Source organism: Brachionichthys hirsutus, chromosome 13, assembly GCF_040956055.1.
Source record: "Brachionichthys hirsutus isolate HB-005 chromosome 13, CSIRO-AGI_Bhir_v1, whole genome shotgun sequence".
Taxonomy (NCBI): domain Eukaryota; kingdom Metazoa; phylum Chordata; class Actinopteri; order Lophiiformes; family Brachionichthyidae; genus Brachionichthys; species Brachionichthys hirsutus.
Genome location: NC_090909.1, coordinates 267024 through 277094, shown reverse-complemented (window position 1 = coordinate 277094; position 10071 = coordinate 267024). Strand labels below are relative to the sequence as shown.

Genomic DNA, 10071 nt, shown 5'->3' with positions numbered 1-10071 from the left:
ACTATTATGGGATGCCGCACGGTAGTGGGAGGGGCTGAGCGTCTCTATAGCAACCCTGGTTGCTAAGGAAGGGGGGGTGCATCGAGGAATGGGGAAGAGACTGTAGCAGAGGGAGGGTGAGCTGACTATTATGGTCTGTACGGTGCAAGGTAAGTATGCAGAGTGGGGGAGGGGGAGGGGTAGATGGGGGGGGGGTATTATGGGATGCCTGGCCCCTGATCTCTTTGTGTGTGTGCGCGCGCGCGGGGTGTGTAGTGTGCGAGGAAGAGAAGGAGGAGACGGCGACGCGCTTCACGGAAACACATTTAAATAGTGTTTATACCGTTAGCTGATCACAAACAGCCGCCAAGTATTGATCGATGCCCGAACTGACCCGGAGCTTCCGCCGCGGGACTCGACCGGTGAGTGTCCGGCTCCGCGTCGCGGACGCCGGCTCGTTACCGGGACATTCCGTTATTTAAACCGTGTCCGAGTGGCCGCCGCTCAAGCTCGGCTAGCCCGCATGCTAATGAGGAACTCCCGACGTGCCGGCGGACCGGGCGGCGGACCGGGCGGCGGGACCGGCTGTCTTTGTCCGGCCGCAGCAAAGACAAAGCTCCTCGTCCGAGGACGGGTCCATGCGACCAGCACTCCGGGTCCGGGTCTTTAGTAGTCTCCGGCTCTGACTATTTACTTCCGTTTTCTTTTGTGTGCTTCTTTCCCTCTTCGGAACCGGGACGGAACCGGGACCATTCAGGACCGGGTCGGAACTCTGGAGAACCTACAAACACAACTTTATTTAGTTAGCTAAAGTGCTAGCTAACTAAATAGAAAGTTTTCTCCTGTCCGCCATGTCTGGGAGCGAGGAGGACCGGGACGCCTACGGGGCCCCCGGTGACCGGCTGCTGCACGGTAAGACAAAGCTCGTTTGCTAGCTCCGTGCTAATGCTAGCACGAGCAGATGTTTTCTGACGTTCACATCAATCATGCGTCGTTAGCATAGCGCTCGCTAGTCAATGCTAACACCGGGCAGCTAGCGCTAATTGACGGTCCGTCGGTCCCCGTTCAGTCCTTGTGTCCGGCCCCGGGAGGGTGGATGACGGGAGCGCCGGGGGGAGTCCCGCCGACCCCCGGCGTGTTCCCGGGCCTAGCGTTAGCCCGCTACCGGTGTTGTTTTACGTGTCGATGACAAGATGGAGGCAGCCAGTTAGCTTGGAAGCCGGCGGATGACGCTCCGCGCCCCCCCTCCCCTCCGGACCGGCGCCCCGGCTCCCCGGCTCGTCGTTCTGCGTGGAAAACGTGTTTTCAGCACCGTTTGGCGCGTTTCCGTTACAAAGACGGTTGTTTGTGCGCGTCGTGGCCGAACAGCGCAGTGTTTACAAGTACTTTATCTCCGACGAGCACGCGCCGCGTCCGCGTCCGCGGAGAACAAATAGTCCCACAAGTTAGCTTAAAGTGCTAAAACCACTCGGGCCGTTCTCCGTTCATGGCCCGCCGGAGCCGGACCGGGACCCGAACCGGGACTTCACCGGCCGGATGTCGCCGTGTCCGGTTCCGGTCACCTCCTCACCGGTTTGATTCTTGATCGATGCAACACAAAAAGAAACAAAGAAACAAACTTACCTTTGATCCTCAACAAAGACGTTTTAATTCGATTGGTTCCAGAACCACATCCGGGGACTTGTCCGTGGATGGAGGTGACGTCATCACCCAGTGACGTTCGGCTTGTGCTGTGTTGGGATGATGATGATGATGATGATGATGATGATGATCCGGTCGTTTGTTCTGTCCCCTTTTACGGGTTTCCAGCATCCGACCAGGTTTAACAAATTGTTTTAGCATCACTTCCTGCTGGGCTGATCCTGATGTTGGTGACATCATCATCAGAACCGGAACCGGAACAATCCTGGGTTGGTTCTGTGAGCCCGGTTCTAAAGCCGCATCAGAACCACGCTGGGTTCTTCCTGTGACCGACGCGGTTCATCACATCTTACAGGTGTGCAGCGCCGGAACACCGGATCCGGGTTCTGTGTCGGGCTCGCGTCACCAGGGATCAGCCGTGCAGGCCGCTTTCAGCGCCGCGAGCAAAGGTGATGCGACGCCTCGTCACGGCGTGATTCAGGCCGGGCGCCGCCGGACGCCTCGTCACGGCGTGATTCAGGCCGGGCGCCGGCGGACGCCTCGTCACGGCGTGATTCAGGCCGGGCGCCGCCGGACGCCTCGTCACGGCGTGCGCCTCGTCACGGCGTGATTCAGGCCGGGCGCCGCCGGACGCCTCGTCACGGCGTGATTCAGGCCGGGCGCCGCCGGACGCCTCGTCACGGCGTGATTTAGGCTGGGCGCCGCCGGCGGACGCCTCATCACGGCGTGATTCAGGCCGGGCGCCGGCGGACGCCTCGTCACGGCGTGATTCAGGCCGGGCGCCGGCGGACGCCTCGTCACGGCGTGATTCAGGCCGGGCGCCGCCGGACGCCTCGTCACGGCGTGATTCAGGCCGGGCGCCGCCGGACGCCTCGTCACGGCGTGATTCAGGCCGGGCGCCGCCGGACGCCTCGTCACGGCGTGATTCAGGCCGGGCGCCGCCGGACGCCTCGTCACGGCGTGATTCAGGCCGGGCGCCGGCGGACGCCTCGTCACGGCGTGATTCAGGCCGGGCGGTATTCCAGCCGGTGTTCCAGCCGGTATTCCAGCCGGTGTTCCAGGCGGGCGTCTACGGAGCGAGGCGTCTCGACGCGCCGCGTTGACCTGCTGACCTTCCCGTGTTCTGACCGTTGCAGACGCTGAGGAAGAGGAGATCTCCGAGAACGAGGCGCCGAAGGTGAAGAAGAAGAAGAAGGCGAAGAAGAGCAGGGAGAGCAAGGGCAGCAAGCGGCGCTCGCGGAGAGAGGTGAGGAGGCGGCGTGCTCGTGGCTGGAGCCGATCGGTTGTTCCTTATCGACTCGCCGGCCTGGCTTGTTGAGAAACGGCAACAGGAAGTCCCGGCTGGCGGATGGGGTCTGTTGTCGGGTCCGGTCTCGGGTCCACTCCAGGTCCTCCAGACTCGTCTCTTTGTCCTCCTCCTTCCAGGAGCTCGCCCTCAGCTCCCCGGAGCCCATGGAGGTGGGCGTGGCCCAGGAGGCTGAAGGCGGCGGCCCCGGCCGGCGCTCTGACAGCGAGGGCAGCGACTACACTCCGGGACGCAAGAAGAAGAAGAGAGCCGGCAGCGGCAAAGACAAGGACAAGAAGAGGGGCGGGTCCAAGAAGAAGGAGCCGGAGGACGAGGACGACGAGGACGACGACGACGACTGCCTGGTAAGCCCCGCCCCCCAATCGCATTCTGTCTCCGTTGTTGCCATGCAACCATTTTAGTAGCTGACGGAGGGCGGGGGGCAGTTAGCGGGGGCATCGGTGGCGTCCGGGCTGACGGGCGGGGTCTTTGTTCCGGGGTCAACACCTGCTGACGGCCTACCTGTGACAGGAAGCGAGTTGAACAAAGGGCTGCCGCTCACCGAGCCGGCGGCCAATCAGGGGCCTCGTAGATAACACTCGTAGAAGAAAATGTATGCTGTTGCCATGGGAACCCCGCCGAGGCGCACACGTCGTTAGCAGACGCCGTTCCGTGAAGAGGAGGGGGTGTGGCTTCAGAAAACGTGCGTGTTAAGCCTGATGGAGCGACGCCCCGGTTCACAGAAACGGGGGGCGGGGTCAGGTGACTGTCGCTGGTCCCGGCGCCCCTACCTCCAGATCCGTGTTACCGAAGCTCCTCTCGTCTCCCTGCAGGAGCCGAAGACGTCGTCCCAGCTGCTGGACGACTGGGGCATGGAGGACATCGACCACGTCTTCGGCGGAGACGACTACCGCTCTCTGACCAACTACAAGGCCTTCAGCCAGTTCGTCAGGTAGAGACTCGCCCCGCCCCGGGGGGGCGGGGTTAATCGGCTTCCTGTTTTAGTCTCCGTTTCGTCTTGTGGAGTCAGAGAGACCAAAGGGGGGACTGGCACGAAAAGAGCTCGTCCCAGTCCCCATAGAGACCCGGGACGCCTTTGTCCGTCTTACAGCAGAGAGACTTTTTGCTTCCTGAGCGACGCCGTGCTAACGCTAGCTAGCCTTGCTTGACTTGTGTTCCGGGATGACTCGGTGAGCGTTTGAGGATTCTTTGTCCCCCCCCCCCCCCCCCCCCCCCCAGGCCCCTCATTGCAGCCAAGAACCCCAAAATCGCCGTGTCCAAGATGATGATGGTCCTGGGCGCCAAGTGGCGTGAGTTCAGCACCAACAACCCTCTGAGAGGAGCCGCCGCCGCAAACGCCGCTCTGGCCACCGCCAACGTCCCGGCTGCCGTGGAAACGATGGTAGCAGAGGTCGCCCCGCTCACTGCGGCGGCACCGCCCCCCCCAGAGCCCCAGCAGCCGCCGGCAGCGCCGCCCCTACGCAAGGCAAAGACCAAGGAAGGAAAAGGTGCGGGCGGGGCCGTGGGCGGGGCCGCCGGCGGAGCGGCTTCCTGTGGGCGGGGCAGGACTGACCGTCGGTTTGTCCTTTAGGTCCCAACGCCCGCAAGAAGTCAAAGCCGGCGTCCAAACAAGAGAAGAAGAATAATAAGACCAAAAAAGTGGCCCCCCTCAAAATCAAGCTGGGGGGCTTCAACAAGAGGAAGCGCTCATCGGTAGGCACCGCCTCTTCCTCCTGACACGCCTCCCTCATGCGTCCCCACACGGTTTATGAGTCCGTCTCTGCTGCAGAGCGAGGAGGACGAGCCCGACGTGGACAGCGACTTCGAAGACGGCAGCCTGAACAGCGTCTCCGTCTCCGAGGGGTCGAACAGCCGCAGCAGCCGCAGCAAGAAGAAGCCGTCCAAGAGCAAGCCCAAGAAGAAGAGAGGTGGGACGTCCAGGGGTGGGACGTCCAGGGGTGGGACGTCCAGGGGTGGGACGTCCAGGGGTAGGACGTCCAGGGGTGGGACGTCCAGGGGTGGGACGTCCAGGGGTGGGACGTCCAGGGGTGGGACGTCCAGGGGTGGGACGTCCAGGGGTAGGACGTCTAGAGGTGGGACATCCAGGGGTGGGACGTCCAGGGGTAGGACGTCTAGAGGTGGGACATCCAGGGGTAGGACGTCCAGGGGTGGGACGTCTAACGCTAAGAAGAGGTAGGACGTCTAACCCTGAGAGACGTAGGACGTCCACCATTACATCGCTAAAGTAATCGGAAGAGCGACAAAGAAGAGTCGACTGGACTCGTTACGTTTGATTGAAGACATTTCACCTTCAGTTCTGAGACGCTCTCGTGTCCCGAATGGACCGGTTCCGGTTCCGGTTCCTGCACGCAGGTTTAGGTGCTCGCGTTGCTCCGAGTAGCCGGCGCTGAGTCGGCGCAGTTTGGTGTGTCCAGGACGCCGTCTTGGTTTCCTTTTTACATTCTCCAGTCGTTAGGGTTTGACCCCTGACCCCGTGTTGTCCTCTCAAACAGAAGCGGAGGAGGGGGACGGCTATGAGACGGACCACCAGGACTACTGCGAGGTCTGCCAGCAGGGGGGCGAGATCATCCTGTGTGACACCTGCCCCAGGGCGTACCACATGGTCTGCCTGGACCCCGACATGGAGAAGGCCCCGGAGGGCACCTGGAGCTGCCCCCACTGCGTAAGCGCCCCCCCCCCCCCCCCCCCGGACGGGACCGCGTCAAACGCCGGTCCAGGTCCTCCAGTCGGCACAACGTTGTCCTGTTGGCTCCAGGAGAAGGAGGGCATCCAGTGGGAGGCCAGGGAGGAGGTGTCCGACAACGAGGAGGACGCCGGCGAGGGGGGCGGGGCTGAGGAGGACGACCACCACATGGAGTTCTGCCGGGTGTGCAAGGACGGGGGCGAGCTGCTGTGCTGCGACTCGTGTCCCTCGTCCTACCACATCCACTGCCTGAACCCGCCGCTCCCGGAGATCCCCAACGGGGAGTGGGTCTGCCCCCGCTGCACGGTGAGCCCCGCCCCGCCCCGCCCCGCCCCGCCCCGCCCCGCTAGCAGCAACGGTAGCGGTTTGACGCGTCCTTTCTGTCTCCAGTGCCCCCCCATAAAGGGAAAGGTCCAGAAGATCCTGACGTGGCGGTGGGGCGAGGCTCCCCCGTCCACGCCGGTGCCCCGCCCTCTAGACATTCCGGCCGACGCCCCCGATCCCGCCCCGTTGGCGGGGAGGCCGGACAGGGAGTTCTTTGCCAAGTGGTCCAACATGTCCTACTGGCACTGCTCCTGGGTGACGGAGCTGCAGGTGTGTCTCGCAGGGGGACACGCTCTTATTGTGAAACGCCACTTCCTCTGACCGTCCCCGTCCTCTCGTCCCCTGCAGCTCGAGCTCCACTGCCAGGTGATGTTCAGGAACTACCAGAGGAAGAACGACATGGACGAGCCGCCGCCCATCGACTCCGGCGAGGGAGACGAGGACAAGAGCGTCAAGAGGAAGAACAAGGACCCCAGGTACGCCCAGGTGGAGGAGACGTACCTGCGCTTCGGGATCAAGATGGAGTGGCTGATGATCCACCGCATCCTCAACCACAGGTGAGACAGAGACACAGAGACACAGAGACACAGAGACACAGAGACACGGAGACACAGAGACACAGAGAGTGACAGAGACACAGAGAGTGACAGAGACGCAGAGACAGAGACGCAGAGACAGAGACGCAGAGACAGAGACGCAGAGACAGAGACGCAGAGACAGAGACGCAGAGACAGAGACGCAGAGACAGAGACGCAGAGACAGAGACGCAGAGACAGAGACGCAGAGACAGAGACGCAGAGACAGAGACGCAGAGACAGAGACGCAGAGACAGAGACGCAGAGACACAGAGACGCAGAGACACAGAGACACAGAGACACAGAGACACAGAGACACAGAGACACAGAGACACAGAGACACAGAGACACAGAGACAGACACAGAGAGACAGAGACAGAGAGACAGAGAGGCAGAGACACGCAGAGACAGAGAGACAGAGAGACAGAGAGGCAGAGAGACACAGAGACACCTGAGATGGGCGTGACCGTCCCCCTGCTGCTGTCCAGCGCCGACAGGAAGAACAACGTCCACTACCTGATCAAGTGGCGAGAGCTGCAGTACGACCAGGCACCTGGGAGGCGGACGACATGGACGTCCCCGAGTTTGACGTCTACAAGGTGCAGTACTGGAACCACAGGTGAGACGCGGGACGGGGGCGCTGTGACCCGGGTCCTCCGGCTCCTCCGGCTCCACTGAGCGTCCCTTTGTTCCAGAGAGCTGATGATGGGGGACGACGGGAGACCTGGGAAGAAGATCAAGGTGAAGGGACGAGTGAAGCGTCCTGAGAGACCTCCGGAGAACCCCGTGGTGGACGTGAGTCCGTCCTGGTCGTGTGGGTTCTGAGGGGGGGGGGGGCTGCTTGCTCTGGGAAATGGGACGCCGTCATCAGTAGACCGGGCTCTGACAAAGACCCCCCCCCCCGTCCGGCAGCCGACCATTAAGTTTGAGCGCCAGCCGGACTACCTGGACGTCACCGGGGGGACGCTGCACCCCTACCAGCTGGAGGGACTCAACTGGCTGCGCTTCTCCTGGGCTCAGGGGACGGACACCATCCTGGCCGACGAGATGGGCCTGGGGAAGACGGTCCAGACCGCCGTCTTCCTGTCCTCGCTCTACAAAGAGGTGAGCGCTGGACGGCAGGGAGGGGGCGGGTCTTGGGTCTGGATCGGGGTGGATCTGCCACCTACAGGTGGGAGGCCAGAACGCAGGTCCTGTCAGAGTCCCCGGACCTGCTCCGATGGAGGACGGACGCGTCTCATTGCGTGGGCGTGACTCGCTGTCCTCCACAGGGACACTCCAAGGGGCCCTTCCTGGTCAGCGCCCCCCTGTCCACCATCATCAACTGGGAGCGCGAGTTTGAGATGTGGGCCCCCGACCTCTACGTGGTGACCTACGTGGGGGACAAGGACAGCAGGGCCGTCATCCGGGAGAACGAGTTCTCCTTCGAGGACAACGCCATCAGGGGGGGGAAGAAGGCCTCCAGGATGAAGGTGAGGAGCTCATTTACATCTGATTTACATATTGAAAGGGGCGTGGTAGGGCAGGATCGGCCACTCCCACACGCATGGATTAGGAGCTCGGTGATGATGAATATATTTATTAGAATGTTAGAGTACAAGTACAGTACACAGTAGCATGTATTACAGTACAAGTACAGTCAAACAGTAGCATGTATTACAGTACAAGTACAGTAAACAGTAGCATGTATTACAGTACAAGTACAGTCACACAGTAGCATGTATTACAGTACAAGTACAGTCACACAGTAGCATGTATTACAGTACAAGTACAGTTAAACATTCTTGCGGTCTTGTTTCCGTGAAAGTCCTTCGTACATAAATCATCCACAATTAACAATACAAATAAAACTAATATTAAATTACTCAATTGGATGCAAAGTAACATTAGAAAAACAAAAATAAAATGATTTTACACCACCGATGCAAACAACAATAAATCTAAAATAAATTACTAAATTACTGAAAGGTGTATTTTTAGGGCCTTTTTGAAGGAGGTCAAAGAGGTGCATGTTTGGAGGGCAGGAGTCAAACAGTTCCACCCTTAGGGGGCAGTATTATAAAAAGATGATTTACCCATGTTGGTCCTATAGGAGGGGGTAATCAGGTTGTTGTTTGAGCTCCCTCTAGTGTTGTGGCTGTGGAGGTGTTTATTCAGGTATGCAGGGATTGAGGGGACTGAGGGCAGAGCTGCATTGACTATTTTAAATGCCAATCCCATTTTGAGTTGTTTCACCCTGTCTTCTACCCTGAGCCATTTTAGGCTAGCAAAATGTCCAGGAAGAAGGTGGGTCATGGGGGGTCATGGGGGGTCATGGCCCCAGATTGAGGAGTAGCCCAATCAGTTTGTTTTGGGAGGTTTGGAGCCTGGTTTTCAGGGACCCTTTGATGTTTGAGTACCAGGAGGTGCTAGCATAGTCAAAGAGGGGCTGAACGGTTCTGGGTTTGTCTGACCGGCGCCGACGCTCCGCCCACAGAAGGACTCGTCCATCAAGTTCCACGTCCTGCTGACCTCCTACGAGCTGATCACCATCGACATGGCCATCCTGGGCTCCATCGACTGGGCCTGCCTGGTGGTGGACGAGGCCCACCGGCTGAAGAACAACCAGTCCAAGGTACGCACACCTGAGCGTCCGGTTGCCGTGGCTGCGGCCTCTGACCTGTCCCGCGTCCCCCCTGCAGTTCTTCCGGGTGCTGAACAACTACCCTCTGCAGCACAAGCTGCTGCTGACGGGGACGCCGCTGCAGAACAACCTGGAGGAGCTCTTCCACCTGCTCAACTTCCTCACGCCGGAGCGGTTCAGGTGAGGGGCGGGGCGGGGCGCGTTAGCGTTAGCGTTAGCCCCGCCCCCCCACCCACGCCGCTCCTCCTCCTCCTCCTCCCCCTCCCGCAGCAAGCTGGAGATCTTCCTGGAGGAGTTCGCCGACATCGCCAAGGAGGACCAGATCAAGAAGCTGCACGACATGCTGGGGCCCCACATGCTGCGGCGGCTGAAGGCCGACGTCTTCAAGCACATGCCCTCCAAGACGGAGCTCATCGTGAGGGTGGAGCTCAGCCCCATGCAGAAGTGAGCGGGGGCGGGGCGGGGCGGGGCAGGGCGGGGCGGGGCGGCGGGCGGGGCCACTGCTAACGGCCCTCTGCTCACAGGAAGTACTACAAGTTCATCCTGACCAAGAACTTCGAGGCTCTGAACACCAAAGGGGGCGGGAACCAGGTGTCTCTGCTCAACGTGGTCATGGACCTGAAGAAGTGCTGCAACCACCCCTACCTGTTCCCCACCGCCGCCATCGTAAGCCCCGCCCCCCGCCCGGCCCCCCCGCCCGGCCCCCCCGCCGGGGCGCCGTCTGACCGACGTGTTGCTCGCCCCACAGGAAGCGGCGAGGATGCCCAACGGGATGTACGACGGCGGCGCCCTCATCAAGGCCGCCGGGAAGCTGCTGCTGCTGCAGAAGATGATGAGGAAGCTGAAGGAGGGGGGGCACCGGGTGCTCATCTTCTCCCAGGTGACCCCCCCGGCCCCGGCCCCGGCCCCGCCCCGGCCCCGCCCCGGCCCCGCCCCGTAC

General features: G+C 61.2%; 1 protein-coding gene across 1 annotated transcript in view; it reads left to right on the top strand.

Moving 5' to 3' along the window:
- The first annotated feature begins 771 nt into the window (after positions 1–771).
- The window catches only part of LOC137903042 (chromodomain-helicase-DNA-binding protein 4-like), a 16137-nt gene continuing 6837 nt past the window's right edge, over positions 772–10071 (top strand). Inside the window, 21 exon segments of the mRNA XM_068747162.1 lie at positions 772–891; positions 2757–2866; positions 3046–3270; positions 3739–3857; positions 4145–4413; positions 4497–4618; positions 4695–4848; positions 5419–5588; positions 5682–5915; positions 6000–6203; positions 6282–6490; positions 6997–7055; positions 7058–7127; positions 7204–7303; positions 7421–7612; positions 7780–7980; positions 8985–9122; positions 9190–9311; positions 9402–9575; positions 9656–9797; positions 9880–10011. Coding sequence (XP_068603263.1) covers positions 831–891; positions 2757–2866; positions 3046–3270; positions 3739–3857; positions 4145–4413; positions 4497–4618; positions 4695–4848; positions 5419–5588; positions 5682–5915; positions 6000–6203; positions 6282–6490; positions 6997–7055; positions 7058–7127; positions 7204–7303; positions 7421–7612; positions 7780–7980; positions 8985–9122; positions 9190–9311; positions 9402–9575; positions 9656–9797; positions 9880–10011 — 3207 coding nt within the window. The 5' untranslated portion in view covers positions 772–830.